Genomic DNA, 21,118 nt, shown 5'->3' with positions numbered 1-21,118 from the left:
CTCCACAGGCTTGAAGACCCATGCTAGTCACATTTTGTGAAAATCCATGACACTTATATTTTATTATTAAAAATCGATGGTCATTATGCTGTTAAGCATTATGTAATGTTGCATCAAAATAGAAGAAAAAACAATTTTTGGTGCTGCTGCCTTGATGACCATTATGGGAAAACCGTGTTACTTATGACTGTCAAACATTCAAAAAAGAAACACAGGACTAAAATGCAGCCTGAGTGAGAAAAGCAGTCTAATTGGCTTCTTTTTCTGGAAGTTATACATTTTAGTGTAATATTCATTATCTTTTTGGCATATTCATTGTGGGACTCGGAGCTCCCATGGACATGAAGCCAAATGGTAATCATATTTTCTACATGTCCATCCTATTTATAGTCAATAAACAAAAATTGGTGATAATTATTCTCTAATTTATTATGTAATGTTACATCAAAATTGACAACAATCTTTTTGCACTGCTACTGCAAACATTATGAAAAGAAAACTGTGCTACTTATTATAATTTTAAACTTACAAGTACGATTTTTAGGATTGGCCTTCAGCTCATGAGAAAACCAGCTCTATTTGATTATCAAAAATGTATTTATGCATTTTTTGTGAAATTTTCATTTTTCTCATTCTGGCACTTTCTAAGTATAAACTTGAACTCTGATGGGCCTGGAGCCTTATGCTTTTACTTTCGTCTGTGTTACCTGTTGTGCATAAGTTGATGTTGACTGTGCAGTTAAACATAATGTATTACTGCATCAGGATTGGTAGTCTCCTATTTTGGGCATTATGGTTTTGTGCTTTGCTTAAGGTGTGACTTATGGGCCTGAAGACCTTTGAGTGGGTCAGTCTGTAAATTACCCTTGGGTATCAGTAGATTAATTTGAGAGTTATAAAGTCATTTGCTTTAATAGGCCATTAAATGAGATTACGTAAAGCACACTTGTTGATATTTCCCTGTAAACTCCCAAAGGTAAAGCTCTCTGCTAGATTAATAATAAGGAAGCAGTGATAATTATGCAGGTAAATTTTGTTTATTATTGCAAATAAGTTATATATATATATATATATATATATATATATATATATATATATATATATATATATATATCAAACTGGAAGGTTAAAAGTTTGAATAGCATCTTCATTGGAATTATATTTACCTCAAGCTCTGCCAAGGGGGTTATATTTTCACCCCTGTTTGTCTGTCATCCACATAACACAAAAAGTTATGGACCGATTTTGCAGAAATTTTCAGGAACTGTCGAAAGTGGGCCAAAGAGGACAATGATTAATTTTTGGTGGTGGTCTGGATCAATAATCAATCAATTATCAATAATAATCAACAATTGCTGCCTTGGCAGAGGTCTGCACTCTCAAAGTGCTTTTCTAGTTTTGTTGTTTTCCTTTATAATTTTTTCTCAAACACTTGCATTTGTAACTCTCATCTGCCTGGGGCTCTGCACATTTTCTGTATTTCCACATAAGCAGTTGTATTGTTTTTTATGTCTTTAAACATTATGTAATATTATTTTATGCACTGTCATCATTTTTCAAATATTGAGACTTTCATAATGTGAATTTGAACTCTCATGGTCCTGAAACTGTAATCTTATTGAAGGGGTGGATTGAGACCATCTTCTGGGTCTTCCGGAAGACAGTCAGGTTATTAAGTTTACATTGACTGGTATCTATTTTTTTCTGTTGGAAGACCATCAAAATGGAGGATGGATCAACATAGATACTTTGTAATACTGTCAGAAAATATCTCTGGGTCTGCTCCTGTTATTGACCATGTTACCTGTTGTGCAAGAGTAAAATTCAGTGTTGACCAACAGTGCTATTATAAGCATTATTTATTATTGCATCAAAATTAACAAAATGACCTTTTTTGCATCTTTATTTTCTGTTTTTTGTCTGTACATTTGACAGCTTTGCTGCCTTGTTCACTTTTTTCAGCATATATGCAGCACCGATAACACCATAAGCGGAAAACCAATTTACCTTTTGGCTTGAAACTTGCAGAACTGATAAATATTCATAATACGCAAGTCAAGTTTGAAAATCAGCATGATTCGATTATTGTTAGGGAATTTATGCTGTTTTTTCACTTTTTTTCAGCATATATGCAGCACTGATAACACAACAAGTGGAAAACTATTTTTTCATTTGGCTTGAAACTTACAGAACTAATGAATATTCGTAATACGCAGGTCAAGTTTGAAAATCAGCAAGATCGGGCAATTTTTATGGAAGTTATCCTGTTTTGTTTTTTTTTTTTGTTTGTTTGTTTGTTTGTTTTTTTTTTTTTTTTCAATTTTTTCAGCACTTTTATAACACCGATAACATGATAAGTGTAAAAATGTTTTTCCTTTTGGATTGAAATTTACAGAACTGGTGAATCTTTATAATACGCAGGTCAAGTTTGAAAATTGGCATGATTGGACTATTTTTACAAAAGTAATGCTGTTTTTTTCCCTTTATTCAGCATACATGCAATACTGATAACGCATTTTAAGGAAAACCAATCAGCCTTTTGTCTTGCAACTCACAGGAGTGATCAATCTGACCAGTATACAGATCAAGTTTGAAAATAAGCTTGATCAGTTAAGTTTTGATGAAGTTATAAGCCTTTTTGTATATAAGTGGTTTTTCTTCAGACTTAATTCTTAAGCATGTTAACAGTCTCATTACGGAACTAATTGGATATGTAAAAGTGTTGTTTTAACATTTTCTGCTTCTTAACAATATTGTTAGTTGATTATATAACAAGGCAGCAAAGCTGTCAAATGTACAGACAAAAAGCAAGAAATAACAAAACAGGCTACTGTCAATTCTGATGCAAAAGTACATTATGTTTAACTGCAAATTCAACATCAAATTTTAATTATGCTCAACAGGTAATACCAATGTAAGTGAAATGTGTAACAAGCGTAAGGCTTCAGGCCCATGGGAGTTTAAGTTCACACTTTGAAAATGCCAGAATGAGAAAAATGAAAATTTCACATAAAACTGCTTAAATTCAATAATAAATGATAACCCATTTGAGCTGGCTTCCTATTTGAACTGCATGCCAATCCTACAAATCATACTTGTAAGTTGAAAATAATAATAAGTAACACAGTTTTCTTTTCATAATGTTTGTAGTAGCAGTGCAAAAAGATTTTTGTCAATTTTGATGTAACATTACATAATAAATTACAGAATAATTATCACCAATTTTTGATTATTGACTATAAATAGCATGGACATGTAGAAAATTTGATTACCATTTGGCTTCATGTCCATGGGAGCAGCACCCAAAATTGTGTTTTCTTCTATTTTAATGCAATATTACATAATGCTTAACAGCATAATGACCATCAGTTTTTAATAATAAAAGATCCGAATCATGGATTTTCAGAAAAGTGACTAGCATGGGTCTTCAAGCCAGTGGAGATTCTTAAGTCACACCTTGAAAATGCCAATATGTGAAAAATTAAATTTTCACAAAAAACTGATTAACTGCCAAAAAAATTTACCAAATAGACTGCATTGCCCACTGAAGCTTTATTCAAGTCCCATGTTTCTTCCTGTAAGTTTGAGAACAGTAAGTGACATGGTTTTCCTTAAATGGTCATCATGGGAGCAGTGTCCAAAATAGGGGTGTCTTCAAATTTTGATGCAATATTACATAATGTTTAACAGGATAATTACCATCAATTTTTAATAATAAAATATTAGTATCATGGATATTCAGAAAATGTTCCTAGCAAAGGTCTTCAGGTCCATGGAACTTCAAAGTCACACCTTGAAAATGCTAAAATGTAGACAAGACAGCACTGTCCTGAAATGTTTTTTTTTTTCCATTTTTAACAATTTTTTAACATATAACAAAATTAACAATTTACTGCCATTTATATATGATCAACTAAGAAAATTGATGAGATGGGAAAAATATCAATAGAACAGTGTTTAATGTCCAATTTCCTCCATTCTGAGTTTCTGAACATAGTGAATGAATGAATCTGACAAACTGCAATGATATGAGTTTATTTCCATTTTTGAAACTCTATTATACAATACATGATAACAAGTTTACCATCATTTTTACATAATCAACTAACAATGATGTAAAGATGCAGGAAATGTCAAACAAACACTTTTACTAATCTTATTAGTTAAATAATGAGACTGTTAACATGCCTAAGAATTGAATCTGAGGAAATGTGAAAAAACAGCATAACTTATAAAATAATGGCCCGATTATGCTGATTTTCGAACTTGACCTGCGTTTTAGTAAGATTGATTACTCCTGTGAGTTTCATGACAACAGGTCTATCGGTTTTCCTTGAAATGTGTTAACAGTGTTGCACATATGCTGAAAAGTGAAAAAACAGCATAACTACTAAAATAGTGGCCCGATCATGCCGATTTTCGAACTTGATCTGCATTTTAGTAAGATTGATAACTCCTGTGAGTTTCATGACAACAGGCCTATCATTTTTCCTTGAAATGTGTTAACAGTGTTGCATATATGCTAAAAAGTGAAAAAACAGGATAAATTCTACAATAATGGCCCGATCATGCTGATTTTCGAACTTGACCTGCATTTTATGAATATTAGTCAGCTCTGTAAATATAAAGCCAAAAAGTAAAACTGTCTTCCACTTATGGTGTTAACGCTGAAAGTGCACGGCGACGGCGACGGCGACGGCGACATGATCGGCGACGGCGACGGCGACGACAGACGCAGGTGATGGCAATATGTACAGACACATCTGTGTCTGTACATAAAAATGACGGTAAACCTATTATTGTGCATTGTGTAATAAAGTATCAAAAATGGAAAGAAACTCATCATTGCAGATCGTCAGATTCAATCATTCACTATGTTCAGAATCTCCAAATGGAGCTAATTGGACATTATAAATTGTTCTATTGATATTTTTCCTATGTCAACAATTTTCCTAGTTGATCATTTAAAAATGACAGTTAATTGATTATGGTTTTATGTAAAAAAGGTGTTGAAAATGGAAAGAAAATCATTTCAGTACAGTTATCTCTTGTTAACATTTTGGCATTTTGAAAGTGTGACCCCAACTTCCATGTCCTTGGAGACCTTTCCATATCACATTTTCTGAATATCCATGATACTTTTATTTTTTTATAAAAAAAATTGATGGTCATTATGTTGTTAAGTATTATGTTATATTGCATGAAAGTTAAAGAAAACCCTATTTTGGACACTGCTGCCAGGATAGCGATTAAGGGAAAACCATGTTACTTATGATAATCAACCTTACTGTAAAGACTGAAGTGCAGCTTGTGTTGGAAAACCATCGTAATTGTTTTCTGTTTTGAAAGCAATGCAGTACAGTGCTATTTGGTGCAATAAATGTATATGGATAGTAGGCAGTTAATTTAGGGTTTTAAAATAATTTGCTTAATTGATTTTCAAGTTATTTCAGGGTTATAAAATAATTTGCTTAATTAATTTTCAAGTGGGCATTAAATGAGATTACATAAACACACATTGAGATTTCATTGTAAAGTCCCATCGGTTAAAGGTACATACGAACCGAGCATCGGTGGAGTGTGGATTCCGAGTAACACATGTAAACCACTTCTACTAGATTCTCATATGACTCATATAAATTCGACATGCCAAGGGATAAACTGAATAGATCACTCTATCAGCCATAAAAGACCTTTAGACTGCTCCTTTTTTAAATTTATGGTTGTAAATTTAACCTACTTCCGTGACCTACTTTCCTGCCCCATTGACATACAGCTTAGAATGCCGGCAGAAAAATCTGTTCAAACATCATTTTCGGGTAAAATTAAACAATGCCTTTTGGTAATTCTCTTAGTTATACTACTTGGAACTATATGCTGGCATTTGGTTGGTTTTTGTGACAAAAAATTGACTTTGTATGCATCTTTAACCCTCAATCACCTTTCAGGGGCCTCGCAGGCCCGGACCCATGTATCTTTTGCTCTCTCTTCATTAGCATGAGGTTTTGAGCCTGTTCCTTTCATGTAATCCTCAAGCAACTTATACCCCATCAATGGATAAATAATTAGTTTTGAAATAATTTACAACATATGTAGAAATTAACTTTTCCAAAAGTTAGTCCCATTTCCTGGAAACCGGGCCTCTGAGGCCCGGTCGCTTGATAATTTTACTTCCACATGGGATAAATAAGTCCATGTTACCTCAAATAGCTTTGCTACAAAATGTTTTTATACAAGCAATATCATGTGTGCTATGACTATCAGTATGGTCAATGAAATCTGCCTGTGAAAGATTCAAGACCTGGGGAAATTATTATTTATGAGTAATCGATCACCTTGCATGGTCACCTGATATGCAGATATCAGTTTAAATCTATCATTATTACATACCTGATAGACTGTGCTACCTTTGCGAAACTTTCCATTTTGAGAAAAAAAAAACGTTTTTCCGCATTTTCCATACACAGGGATACTCATGCACCCAGGTGGAGGTAAAGCAAGCAAGGGACTGGTGTAACATGAAAATCTGACTCCCCCAGTCAGATTTTCATAATGAAAATCTGACTCCCCATAAAAATTTGACTCCCCCTCCACAAATGTTCGTAAATCTTATTTTATTTGAGTATATGACTGTGATATTGTAGTATGTAAAATGGAGGATACTTTGGCACTTTTTTTTAAGTTTGCAGGTGAATATTTTCATGAAAAAAATATGAAAATTAAAAATGTGTACTTAACCGCCCATTGTCTCCCCTTTGAAAAAGCTATTTATTTGATATTGGATGATCATTTCTACATCTTTCCTCTAAATGTACTTTATGAAGATTACATTGGAAATATTTGAAAGTTTGATGGTAAACTATTGGGTGAAAAAACTAAAAAAAAAAACATGAAAAATAGAAAATTAAAAATGTGCATTTTATCACCCAATAACTCCCCTATGAAAAAGCTATTTATTTGATATTTGATGATCCTTCTGACATCTTTTCTATTAGGATACTTTATGAAAAATATATTGGAAATATTTAAAAGTTTGATGATTAAATAGTGAGTGAAAGAATGAAAAATAAATCATGAAAATCTTCATTTTTATACCCATGAGATTTGGATTCCCATAAAGAAAAGGACCTATTTTATATTCAGTCACCATTTGCACAGAAATGTACTTTTTGTTATTATTTAAAAGTTTGGTGGTGAAAATTTTGGTGAATATTTTTAAAACAAGTATTCATCTTACTACCTGTAGGTTTTGCACTTCCATGTCAAAATGCTACATTTTTAACTCAGGAAATTGGCCCCATCGCCTTTTTACTGAATTCTTCTTATATAGCATACCCAGTATTTTACCATTCAAACTTTCAAATATTTCCAATATATTCTTCATTAAGTATCCTTAAAGAAAAGATGTCAGAATGATCATCAAATATCAAATAGATAGCCTTTTCATAGGGGAGTCATTGGGTGTTAGAATACAAATCTTTAATTTTTCTTATTTTTCATGTGTTTTTTTATTATTTTTTTCACCCAATTTTTTAACCATCAAACTTTCAAGTACTTTCAATATATTCCTCATAAAGTATCCTCAAAGAAAAGATGTCAGAATGATCATCAAACATAAAATAAATAGCTTTTTCATAGGGGGGTCATTGGGTGTGAGAATAAAAATCTTTAATTTTTCTTATCTTTTAATGTGTTTTTTTTATTATTATTTTTTTCACCCAATTTTTTAACCATTAAACTTTCAAGTACTTTCAATATATTCCTCATAAAGTATCCTCAAAGAAAAGATGTTGAAATGGTCATCAAATGTCAAATAAATAGCTTTTTCATAGGGGAGTCCTTGGGTGGTAAAATACAAATCTTTAATTTTTCTTTATTTTTTCATGAAAATTTTCACCTGCAAACTAACAAAAAGTGCCAATGTGTCCTCCATTATGCATACTACAATATTATAGTCATTTACTCAAATTAAATTAGATTTTTGAATGTTTTTTGGGGGGAGTCAGATTTACATGGTACACCAGGCCTCTGAGGCCCGGTTTCAGGGTTTACGTAGGGTTCCATTTCCTTGTGGATGAGGGTTAAGCTTTCTTAACTGTGTCACATAATTAGGAATCGATGATTATTATGCAGGTAAATGTTATTTAATATGGAAAATAAGTTTACAAAAAAGATTTTGTGTAACGCTTACATTAATGCTAAAGATGAATAACAGTGCCTTATTATTCTCAAACTCAATAGGGTTATTCATATCATGTTAGTAATTGTACAGCTAGATTAAAAGTTTGAATAGCAGCTTTATTGGTATTTTTTATTATGTTTTTTTTACATTTTCTTTTAATTTTTTATGCTGTTTTTTCACTTTTTTCAACATATATGCAACATTAATAATTAACAATTAATTATTAACAATATTAACAATTAATTATTAACAATATAAGAAAAACAGCTTAGCCAATTGTCATTATACTCACAGGAGTGGTCAATCTTACAAAAATGCAGGTTGAGTTCGAAAATCAGCGTTATCAGGCCATTATTTTACAAGTTGTACTGTTTTTTCAAATTTCCTAGGATTCAATTCTTAGGCATGTTAACAGTCTCATTATTGAACTAATAAGATACGTAAAAGTGTTTGTTTGATATTTCCTGCATCTTTACAACATTGTTAGTTGATTATGTAAAAATGATGGTAAACTTGTTATCATGTATTGTGTAATCAAGTGTCAAAAATGGAAATAAACTCATATCATTGCAGTTTGTCAGATTCAATCATCCACATCTGCCATGATGACCATGATAGGAAAACCGTGTTACTTATGATTGTCAAACTTTAAAAAAAGGAACACAGGACTAAAATGCAGCCCGAGTTGGAAAAGCAGTCTAATGGGCTTCTTTTTCTGGAAGTTATACATTTTAGTGAAATATTCATTATCTTTTTGGCATATTCATTGTGGGACTCGGAGCTCCCATGGACATGAAGCTGGATGGTAATCAAATTTTCTCCATGTTCATGCTATTTATAGTCAATAATCAAAAATTGGTGATAATTATTCTATAATTTATTATGTAATGTTACATCAAAATTGACAATTATCTTTTTGCACTGCTACTGCAAACGTTATGAAAAGAAAACTGTGTTATTTATTATTATATTTAACTTAAGAGTATGATTTTTAGGATTGGCAAGCAGTTCAAATTAGAAAGCCAGGTCAATTGGGTTATCATTTATTATTGAATTTAATGCAATTTTGTGTGAAATTTCGTTTTTCTCATTCTGGCACTTTCTAAGTATAAACTTGAACTCTGATGGGCCTGAAGCCTTATGCTTTTACTTTCGTCGATGTCACCTGTTGTGCAAAATTAAAATTTGATGTTGACTGTGCAGTTAAACATAATGTATTATTGCATCAGAAGTGGTAGTCTCCTATTTTGTGCATTATTGTTTTGTGCTCTTCTTAAGTTGTGACTTATGGGCCTGAAAGATCTTTGAGAGGGTAAGTCTATAAATTTCCCTTGGGTATCACTTCGCTAATTTCAGTTATAAAGTAATTTGCCTAATTTATAGGCTACATAAAGCACACTTGTGATTTGAGATTACATAAAGCACACTTGTTGATATTTCCCTGTAAACTCCCATAGGTTAAGCTCTCTGCTAGATTAATAATAAGGAAGCAGTGATAATTATGCAGGTAAATTTTGTTTAATATTGCAAATAAGTTTATATATATATATATCAAACTGAAAGATTAAAAGTTTGAATAGCAGCTTCTTTGGAATTATATTTACCTCTGCCAAGGAGGTTATATTTTCACCCCTGTTTGTCATCAACATAACTCAAAAAGTTATGGACCGATTTTGCTGAAATTTTCAGGAACTGTCAGAAGTGGGCCAAAGAGGACAAAAATCAATAATAATCAACAATTGCTACCTTGGCAGAGGTCTGCACTCTCAGAGTGCTTTTCTAGTTTTGTTATGTTTTCCTTTATAATTTTTTCTCAAACACTTGCATTTGTGACTTTTAACTCTCATCCCCCTTAGACTCTGACATTTCTGTATTTCCACATAAGCAGTTGTATTGTTTTTTATGTCTTTCAACATTATGTTACTTATGTAATATTATTTTATGCACTGTCATCATTTTTCAAATATTGAGACTTTCATCATGTGAATTTGAACTCTCATGGTCCTGAAACTGTAATCTTATTGAAAGGGTAGATTGAGACCATCTTCTGGGACTTCCGGAAGACAGTCAGGTTATTAAGTTTATATTGCCTGGTATCTATTTTTTCTTCTTTTGGAAGACCATCAAAATGGAAGATGGATCAAAATAGATACTTTGGAATACTGTCAGAGAATATCTCTGGGTCTGCTCATGTTATTGACCATTTTACCTGTTGTGCATGATTAAAATTCAGTAATGACTGATAGTGCTATTATAAGCATTATTTATTATTGCATCAAAATTGACAAAATGACCTTTTTTGCATCTTTATTTTCTGTTTTTTGTCTGTACATTTGACAGCTTTGCTGCCTTGTATTATATTTCTGTCTGTTGTTAACATGTTTATCATTCTGAGAAGCCATGCTCTTCCAAGAGTTTGCTATTGATTGATTGTTTACAATATATTTATTGTAGAATTTTGAATCCCATATGAAGAGTTGTTATCCCTTTAATGTCATTCATATAAAGACAGTGACCGAGCACATTTTTGAAAACTTTATGAAAACATCTTCTAAAAATCCTGAAGTGATCCAGTGTGGCAAACCAGCCCTTCAGACGTAATGATTGAAGACTGGTCACCAAGATCGTCACAATTTAAAATCTCAAATATGAACATTACATCTGGCTAAATTTATTATCTGGGCAAGGTAATTTGCACATAAGACCCTGCTTTTGGATTGAGTGCATTTTTTTTCATTATTCAAAATGTTATATTCCTTTTTTTAAGTGTAAAAGTGTTTGGTGAATTTCACATTGATAGGTTTTATCACCCACCCATCCCTCACGAGGAGCTGTGTACAAAAAATATGAAATATTTTCTCAAATGTAAAATATTTCATTATAGATTTTGCACAAGCTATCAATGTAAAACCTCTTCATGTAAAAGCATTTACATCAAGTTGTATTTTACAAAGATGTGAGGGTTAGTTGAGGTAAGTGTGCGGATTATGATCTTCTCAAACGCTATACTGATGAACAACCCCACATCATCAAAAGCACAAATATGAAAAATGACTACATCCCTAAGATTGAAATAAAACACAGACGACCATGGTGATAATACCAATGCTTTGCGAGCAAAACCTATCTGCATTTATAATGTGGATAAAGCAACTGAATATTCTCCTTCAAATTTTAATAATAAATGTTGAGGCAGACAAAATTTGCACACAGAACCACAATTCATCTTATTCAATTGAACATTTATGGAATTATGAATGATCATACTGAACTACAGTTTTCTCTTAAGCTATTTGGATGAAATATTTCACTGCCATAAGTGAAAGAATAAAACTTGGTAAATACAATTTCACCCGACTCTTATCTGTGACCAATGAAGCGCAAAAATTCTCAATATATAATTAAATTGAATTTCTCTTCAGTACCCTTCCATATTCTCTAAATATTTTTTGCATACAATTTTTAATCAGATATCAATGAAGGGGATACGGGGGCTCGTTGCAAGCGCCTTTAAGTGTTTGACATCTTGGACATTTGGGCTAGCATTGATGGTATCTGCGTTCGGACATTATTTCTGGAAAACTGCCCTTTCGTAGCCTAAAAAAAAGAATGTAACATGTTCACACAAAAGTATGGAAAATAATTGAAAGGTTGCAGTAATTGCAACAAAGAACATGTAAGTCACTGGTAATTAGACACCGTTAATTCTAATAAGTATTTTGATGTTTCACAATACTTTGGTTCTTAACACGATTATTTTATCTTATTATATTTCTATAACAACACAAGAAAACCACATTATGATTTAGGAGAGTGCTAAGATTCTACAAAAAGAAAGTGACTAGAAAATAAGAGGAATAAAGGGAGGAATATGTATTACGAAAATACCTAACAATATAAAGAGATGAAAATAAATGCTCACCTGTACGTCGGTCTCTTAGTATCACAACCGCAGAACTGAGGGCGAGGTTGGGGGGGGGGGGGCGGGAGGTAGTAGCTCTTCGTATTCTAGACCGGTGGCAACGCAACTTATGTCACATTGTATTGTTACTTATGAAGATCTGAAAGTTGGTCGATAGGATCTCAATATATTTTGCATGAGTGATTCTTTTTGCAAGTTTGAGACAAATTGAAAGAACTTTCGGATTCTAAAATGCCTGCTAAATGGATGTCCTTGAGTAAATTGTAAATAGAAAACAAATGTCTACATTTAGTGGCTAGACAACAGTTTCCAAACAGTCTACTTTAAAACAATTTTGTCTTGGGTGTTGCACAAAATGTCCAGTTTTTTTTAAATTTGCATTGACAAAGGTTTTGTAATATCTATAGGATAAATGACAATTGAGGTCATAACTTACCTTGAAGGGTCCTACATTCCAATGGTGTCACAACTAGGCAAGGACTTTTGAAATCCCATATCGCTTTCTCCATTTAACCTTATGAAAGTGGACCATCATCAGGCCAGGCGTTCACCAATGCTATCTGCCTCAACTTCAAAACAGAAATTTAGAAGACATTAGTTTCCCTATTTACCTCTTCTCCCTACCCAACCCAGTTTAGTTTTTTTTCCAGAAGAAGGTCAAGGGGGAAATGCACTGCCTTGTGAAAGCGAGCTGTAAAGTTAAATGTGGCCAATGGTTTTATCTCAAGAATTTTGTAAGGTAAAAATGACTTTAGTGTATTATTCTCTGCAATAACATGAGTTACCTTTTACGGCTTGGAAGATTTCCATTTCCGAGAAACACCAAATGCTTCTGATGTTCCCCATGCATACACCTTATAAACAGACCATGGCTGGAATCTTCTTACGAAAAATGGGAGCTCTATCTGGACCTGCCATCATGGAATTCTGTAAGAAGAAAGGAAAAATAGCATTAGTTTTTCCCTTTACCTACCCAATAGTACTAACTTTGAAAAGTGATTTATCCCAAAAGGGCGGTTAATGGCCGAGAGAAATCATTTTTACGGTGACAGTGGATCGTGTCATGACAGTGCGTGGTTAAGGGCTTTTCTACCAGAATCTTAAAATGAAAATTAGTTGTCAAGCATCTTCGGAATTTGGTCAAAAATTAAAGACTAACTTTAAAGAACTTTTTTCATGAAACCCATAACAGTGATCTTAATGAGTAGCAATGAGTACCTGAGCCATGATGACTTCACCAAATTGCGAGAAGTAAGCCTTCAAGGCATCGTCTGTGCTCTTCCCGTGTGCAAACCCAGCACTATTAGGTCACTGCACTTCTTGCTGTCCAGCCGCTTTGTTTTCACGTTGCGATTCTCTAGGGTTTCTTTTATTCTCTAAAACGGTAACACTTTCAAATTATTATTTTAAAGACTATTCATTGAATAACCAACCCTTTGTTGTATCAATGTCTATTTTCTGTGTAATCAGCGACTGACATACTAATTGTTAGGACATGTAGATGTGTCAGAATGTTTAAATTGATTAAAGTACTTGATTTGATTTAATTTTCAATGTAACCATTACATCCTAATTCTAAAAATTGTCAAGTTCTTATTAATAATACTAATATTGAAATATTAATTTATATTAATTGTAAATGATTGTTACTAATATAAAAATGCAATCTTGTCCAGTTTTATTAAAATTTGTATTCGGACAAGTGAATCCTGGCTCAGACCAGTAGTTTTTAGGAAAGTACAGGTCCAAATGGCCAGGAAGGTGAAAAGTTTATGGCAAAGACTGCAACTGAAAAACATTTAAGTCTATTTCTCTCCCTTATAACACAAGTTACCTTTAAGGGTTTTCCATCTCATTGAAACGCTATATGTATTGGACGCTTCCCGCTTCCAGCAACTTAATAGATAGATCATGGCAGGACTCGCTGGACGCTCCCCAATGCAGTCACCTCGTAAACAGACCATAGCAGGACTCGCTGGACGCTTTCCCAATGCAGTCACCACGGATTGATCGAAGTACCTAAAGTGTAGATATGGCCCTCTTCTGCTTACAGTTGTCAGTGGGAGCTCAATCGAGAATCGACATCATCGAGTTCTGTTTAAGGAAAGAAAATTGGATTAACTTTTGATTTGATTTCATTTTTAATGTAACTGTTACATCCTAATTTTATCTAAAAACGCCAAAAATTTGTTTATAATAATGGAAAAAGCAATCCAGTCCAGTTTTATTAAATTTTGTATTCTGACCAGTAAATCCTGGCTCAGACCAGTAGTTTTTAGGAAAATTGAAGTCCGAATGGTCACTGAGGTGAAAAGTTTATGGCAAAGCCTGCAACTGAAAAAACATTTACGTCTATTTCTCTCCGCAAGAACACGAGTTACCTTTAAGGGTTTTCCATCTCAGTGAAACACACCACATGGCTTGGACGCTTCCCCAAAGCAGCCACCTCGTAGACAGACCATATGATAGGACTCGCTGGACGCTTCCCCGATGCAGCCATCTCATAGCAGCCACCTCGCAGACAGACCATGACACAGTCGCTGGACGCTTCTTCAATGCAGCCACCTCGTTAAGTCTATGGTAGGACTCGCTGGCACCAAGGATTGATGGAAGTAGCTGAAGCGTAGATGTGGCCTTCTCCTTGCAGCTGTCAGTAGGAGCTCTATCGGGAATCACCTTAGTCGAGTTCTGTTAACAGAAGGAAAATGGATTAATGACTTTTCCTACCTATGTCAGCACTGTGCATTCAGGCTAACCTTTAAGGGTTTTCCATCTCAGTGAAACACCACATGGCTTGGACGCTTCCCCAATGCAGCCACCTCGTAGACAGACCATATGACAGGACTCGCTGGACGCTTCCCCAATGCAGCCACCCCGTAGCAGCCACCTCATCGACAGACCATGACAGGACTCGCTGGACGCTTCCCCAATGCAGCTACCTCGTAGCAGCCACCTCATAGACAGACCATGGCAGGACTCGCTGAACGCTTCCCCAATGCAGCTACCTCGTAGACGGACCATGGCAGAGTCGTTGGACACTTCCTCAAAGCAGCCATCTTGTAGAAGTCTATGGTAGGACTCGCTGGCACCAAGGATTGATCGAAGTAGCTTAGATGTGGCCTTCTCCTTGCAGCTGTCAGTGGAAGCTCTACCGGGAAACGCCACAGTCGAGTTCTGTTAACAGAAAGAAAATGGATTAATGCCTTTTCCTACCTATGTCAGCACTCTGCATTCAGGCTTACCTTTAAGGGTTTTCCATATCAGTGAAACACACCACATGGCTTGGACGCTTCCACAATGCAGCCACCTCATAGACAGACCATGGCAGGCCTTGCTGACACCACGGATTGACCGAAGTAGTTGAAGTGTAGATGTGGCCCTCTTCTGCTTGCAGTTGTCAGTGGGAGCTCTATCGAGATAGCCATCATCGAGTTTTGTTGAAAGAAAGAAAGAAAATTGGATTAACTTTGATTTGATTTCATTTTTAATGTAACTGTTACATCCTAATTCTATCGAACAATGCCAAGAATTTGTTAATAATTATGTTAAATGCATTCCTGTCCAGTTTTATTAAAATTTGTATTCTGACCAGTAAATCCTGGCCAAACCAGTTGTTTTTAGGAAAGTTGAAGTCCGAATGGCGAGTGAGGCGAAAAGTTTATGGCAAAGACTGCAACTGAAAAAACATTTTAGTCTATTTCTCTCCCCAATAACACAAGTTACCTTTAAGGGTTTTCCATCTCAGTGAAACGCCATGTGCCTTGGACGCTTCCCCAATGCACCCACTTCGCAGACAGACCATGGCAGGACTCGCTGCCACCACGGATTGACCGAAGTAGCTGAAGTGTAGATGTGGCCCTCTTCTGCTTGCAGTTGTCAGTGGGAGCTTTATCTAGAATCGCCATAATAGAGTTCTGTTGAAAGAAAGAAAATTGGATTAACTTTTGATTTGATTTCATTTAAATGTAACTGTTACATCCCAATTCTATCTAAAAACGCCAAGAATTTGTTAATAATTATGTTAAATGCATTCCAGTCCAGTTTTATTAAAATTTGTATTCTGACCAGTAAATCCTGGCTCAGACCAGTAGTTTTTAGGAAAGTTGAAGTCCGAATGGCCAGTAAGGTGAAAAGTTTATGGCAAAAACTGCAACTGAAAAAACATTTTAGTCTATTTCTCTCCCGAATAACAGGAGTTACCTTTAAGGGTTTTCCATCTCAGTGAAACACCATATGCCTTGGACACTTCCCCAGTGCAGCCACCCCATCGACAGACCATGACAGGACTCGCTGGACGCTTCCCCGATGCAGCCACCTCGTAGACAGACCGTATGACAGGACTCGCTGGACGCTTCCCCAATGCAGCTACCTCATAGCAGTCACCTCGCAGACAGACCATGACAGGACTCGCTGGACGCTTCCCCAATGCAGCCACCTCATAGCAGCCACCTCGTAGACAGACCATGGCAGAGTCGCTGGACGCTTCCTCAATTTCAGTCATCTCGTAGAAGTCTATGGTAGGACTCGCTGGCACCAAGGATTGATTGAAGTAGCTGAAGCTTAGATGTGGCCTTCTCCTTGCTGCTGTCAGTGGGAGCTCTATCTAGAATCACCATAATCGAGTTCTGTTAAAAGAATGAAAACCGGATTAACTTTTGGTTTGATTCCATTTTTTAATGTAACTGTTACATCCTAATTCTAACTAAAAATGACTTTTGCTGCCTATGTCAGAACTTTGCATTCAGGTTTACCTTTCAGGTTTTCCATCTTAGTGAAACGCCACATGGCTTGGACGCTTCCCCAATGCAGCCACCTCGTAGACGGACCATATGACAGGACTCGCTGGACGCTTCCCCAATGCAGCTACCTCGTAGACGGACGCTGGACCCTTCCTCAATGCAGTCATCTCATAGAAGTCTATGGTAAGACCCGCTGGCACCAAGGATTGATGGAAGTAGCTGAAGCTTAGATTTGGCCGTCTCCTTGCAGCTGTCAGTGGGAGCTCTATCGGGAATCGCCATAGTTGAGTTCTGTTAACAGAAGGAAAATGGATTAATGACTTTTCCTACCTATGTCAGCACCATGGGCGTAACAAGGCATACGCACGGATGCACTGTGCGTACAATTTTTTGGCCAACCATGATATTATTTTATATAAATTTAGTGTATTTTTCACGGAATATAAAAGAAAAGCCTCTGCTTATTAAAGTCACCTGTATGTACAAATCCTCTGTATCAATTGTATAGGCACAATTGTTCTGACCCCCCCCCCCCCCGCCCCCCCGTTCTGGGTAATAAGAATATTGGAACTTTTTTAACTGCGAGAATATTTCTGACTAAATGATGATTTTATTAATGGAAATTAAGCTGCGATGTGTGGTACATATGCTGTAATTACGCTGTCCTTCATCTCTTGCGTTAGTCTACATTTTGCTGGGAATTTTAAAAATCTGTGCGTACAATTTTTAAAGGTCTGGTTACGCCCCTGAGCACTGTGCATTCAGGCTTACCTTGAAGGGTTTGTAGAATTCCCTTTGGATTCTATTTAAGGTAATAGTGTAGTTTCTTACCTTTTAAGCTCTTTAGCTTGAACCAATGAGTCACTTTTTTCGCAATGTGCAATAGTCCGTCTCTTCATATAGAAGTCCGATATGTAATCTGTCCGTCAGTCTCGTTCTCAGTCCTCTCACGTGATCTGCCTTTCCAGATCGAGACGTAAACATACCCGTTGGCACTACAGGTTTTCCATCTCAGTGAAACCAAGGAGTTATAACAGAAGGAGATTACACGCGTGGGGGCGGAGCCCGTATTACGGTCTCTCATTGGTCGGAATGAATAGAACCCAGAGAACAATGGATGCCTATCTCTGTTACGCTTAATTGTTACTCTCGTTTAAATCTCGTTTGTTAGTATCTGTGCCTTTGTCTGTTGATTTTTGAGGACAGAAACAGAAACGGAGTCCCAAGTTTCTAAAAAATGAGAGAAATACAGAATTTATATGATATTACGTTGGACAAGGTATTCAAAAAACAGGTAAGTGCTTTTAAATGCATAACTACACGAAATATGAAGATAAATTGCAACTTTTATGTCGTAGGGTCTCACTGTGTAAGTGTCCAGCTACACGTTGATCTCGCGAGGTGGTGTGTGGAGAATAAATATTGCACGAAAAATATTTCCCACTCATAACAAGTGCCTATAAATATAGTATCAGATGAAGAATGTTTGGTCTTTATACAGTTGCAATTGTTAAGTAATTTGTGGCAATAGCAAAGAATAAAACTTAGGTGCACTTTCAGTAGCCGAATAACAAGCAGATGCTTAAGCCGCCATCTTGTTAATATTTCGAAAAAAAAATTACTCCAAAAGACATTTTCCTCCTACTTTTTCAAACTTGTGTCACATGACAGTCATAAAATTTAACTAATTGTTATGTGTGCAACACACTTGCTTGAGCAGTATTGTTTTCTTTTTTTTTTTGCGATTTTACATGTGGTCTAGCTTGGATACGACAATTGACAATTTTCATGAGTTCCGATCAAAAAGTGTTACGCTTGTTACGGCCAAAAGCCTTACCGCTTTTTGTACTTTTCAAATGCAAGATTATAAAAAAATTTGGTGTGTTTAGATTCTTGAACATCTTGGTCGTGGCGTGGTATATATTGCATGGATACTGCTCCAATATTTCTTGAAAAAAATAACCTGATTTGTTCAGAATACCAATTTTTTACTCTAGTGTTATGTACCATTTTGGCCTTTACCTTTTTCATGTTTAAATCTAAAAAGACTTATCATGACAGTTGGTCATCAATTTTCTTCTCACCATGGTGGGTGGCTTTGGAGTGGTAACTTTGTTGTTAAAGTAAGGTGCTCAGTTATTTTGACTGGAAAAGTTTTGCCTCCACTCAGCATTTTCCATCATGGCGGTCTAACGGGAAGTTTGACTTCACAGTGTCTTTGGTATAGTTATTTTAAACTTATTTAGTCTTCTTTTTACATATATATGTTTTAATTCATATTTAACCTTTGAAAAAAGAACACCCATGAATCCTGGTGCTTCTTAATTTAAAGTCTTAAGGTTTTAAGTTCACCTAGGCTCCACCAATTACTTTACCTGTTATCTCACTACACATCTCCCTTTGAGTCAAGGTGTGTAAGACACACCTTATTGTGTAAGGCACCTCTATTATTAAGGGGTACTTGCTTCTCTACTTTAACTATACTTCACTACCTTGGCATGTTAGGTGGCAAGTTTGGATGTTTCAGTTCATTTTAAGAAAGAAGCTTTGCCTTGGTGGTTACAAAAGAATAGAACTCTTTTAAGGTTTATTCATTACTTGAAAGTAAATATTTCATCTTGCAGTGTTGAAACAGAAATTCTCTCAAAATTGATAATGAATTTTACATGCATATCTTAACACTACTTAAGTTTTTTTTTTTTCTTCTATTATAGATATGGGAGAAGGCTGCATTGAAAATATGAATTATGGTCAGACTGGAAAAAAATTTAAAATGTCAGCGTGTCTGGGGTGAGTTACTTTTGTCATAATGCCTAAGATGCATTAAACATTCACTAACAACAGTACCCTTTTTAATTTATTTCAAAATACAACAACCTTGGGCATTTTCCTTTTAGCAACCAGCCTCTATGAAATCCCCTTTTTGTCCTGTCAGAAGAGTAGGAACCAGGCTGGATTTAAATAATTTCTTGTAATAAGTACAATTTCTTTCAATTTCTTGGGGTTATTAGCTTGTGATCATGAATCTTGATATTCTACATAAATTTAGTTGTAAATTGTTCATTTATGTGGTGAACATTATTTCAGTCAAGTCATAACAAAACACATTAAACTTCACTGCGTAATTCCGTAATGTCTACATGGATACTAGTAGTTCATAATGCTATTATCATGTTTTTTTTTTTTTTCTAACCTACAGGTTTCTCTCTTTTGAGTGGCATGGCATTGGCAGGCAGAAGAAAAGGCCCTGAAGAAATTCTCACTTGAGTTGTCCTTTTTGGAGAAGAAACTGGATAAGACTGGCCAACAGAGATTGCATTAAATTAATAGTGCTCCTTCATGACATTTTAAAATATTTTCAGTCACCTAACTGACTCTATACATTTCAAAAGTTGACATAAAATTTATGTTACTGTCACGTGGAAAAAATTAAAAACCTATATATAATTTGTTGAGTGCCATGGTATGACAGTCTACTTGATTGCCAGTAAAATTTGGACTGTTTCAGTGAAATTTCTTTAAAGCAGTCACTTACTGGCCCAGTTCATTTTTTCAGCTGTAACATGTACTCCAGTTCATTTTATAAATGTTCTTACTAAATGTTGTCTTGATTTATAATAACCTTTTGAAAATCCCATGTTTTTTATCCTATTTGTAAGAATTAGCCACTTTTATCTTCTAGGTTTTTTTTTTTTCATTCAGCCCATTAGATTCTCAGACCTTGCTGGCTTGGGAGTGGAATAGTATCTGGCACAGACTGGTATCAGCAAGTCAGATAAAAAAGAATATAATTATTTCTATGTGCATGGTTGAAAAAAATTCCAACACAGACTGCATAAAACTGGAAAACTATAGCAACTTAATCATTCTTATGACTTCATTAATTACTGCTTATGTTTAAAATTTTGTTTTTGTTCTTCTATTGATATAATAAAATGGTTTTACTCACAGATGCTACTATCATGATGCTTGAGTATAGAGTTGACTTAAAAGATATTTTAAGTTAATATAGTAATAGTTTGAAATTCAAAATTCTCATCTTTATTTGTTTCACTTTAAAGAGCTCAGTTAATACTAAAATTTCTGATATATTTTGTACATAAATATATTTATGAATGAATAAAAATTATTCTTAATGTTTAGCACTGTGCACTTGTTTACCGACAAATAAGAAGTGTTAGTATGTGTCAAAATAATCCTGAAAATAAAAAGGGAGATTTCCAAGATAAAGAAATTTATAACGAGTATTTAGTAAACTGACATGTGGCATTGCCT

The 21,118-nt window shown here is 34.9% G+C and overlaps 2 protein-coding genes and 2 long non-coding RNA genes across 4 annotated transcripts in view; 1 reads left to right on the top strand and 3 right to left on the bottom strand.

Moving 5' to 3' along the window:
- Positions 1-21,118, top strand: part of LOC147763043 (RNA helicase MOV-10-like) — a 296,407-nt gene that overhangs the window by 175,940 nt on the left and 99,349 nt on the right. The gene's annotated exons all lie outside the window — the stretch shown is intronic.
- Positions 10,429-12,166, bottom strand: LOC147763048 (uncharacterized). Its single transcript, XR_015333355.1, has 2 exons — positions 12,105-12,166; positions 10,429-11,779 (listed from the first exon to the last, which is right to left on the bottom strand). It is a non-coding gene; the product is annotated as an uncharacterized LOC147763048 (long non-coding RNA).
- On the bottom strand, positions 12,158-15,758 carry LOC147763047 (uncharacterized). Its single transcript, XR_015333353.1, has 6 exons — positions 14,486-15,758; positions 13,939-14,198; positions 13,323-13,480; positions 12,890-13,031; positions 12,541-12,673; positions 12,158-12,243 (listed from the first exon to the last, which is right to left on the bottom strand). It is a non-coding gene; the product is annotated as an uncharacterized LOC147763047 (long non-coding RNA).
- On the bottom strand, positions 16,862-19,789 carry LOC147763046 (uncharacterized). The gene is made up of 2 exons (XM_087007839.1): positions 17,675-19,789; positions 16,862-17,134 (listed from the first exon to the last, which is right to left on the bottom strand). The coding sequence occupies exons 1-2, from the start codon at positions 17,740-17,742 to the stop codon at positions 16,873-16,875; spliced, it is 330 nt and encodes a 109-aa protein (XP_086863965.1). The 5' UTR covers positions 17,743-19,789; the 3' UTR covers positions 16,862-16,872.

The sequence above is a fragment of the Lingula anatina genome, chromosome 3 (genome assembly GCF_051362555.1).
Source record: "Lingula anatina isolate TDL-2025a chromosome 3, LinAna3.0, whole genome shotgun sequence".
NCBI lineage: Eukaryota > Metazoa > Brachiopoda > Lingulata > Lingulida > Lingulidae > Lingula > Lingula anatina.
Note: the sequence above shows the minus strand (reverse complement) of the source record. Positions and strands in the feature narration are given on the sequence as shown.

Coding starts and splice junctions, on each gene's coding strand:
- LOC147763046 (XM_087007839.1), bottom strand. CDS start 17,742: ATGAAGAGACGGACTATTGCACATTGCGAAAAAAGTGACTCATTGGTT. Junction 17,135..17,674: donor CAAGCTAAAGAGCTTAAAAG/GTAAGAAACTAC, acceptor TTCTGTTAACAG/AACTCAACTATGGCGATTCC.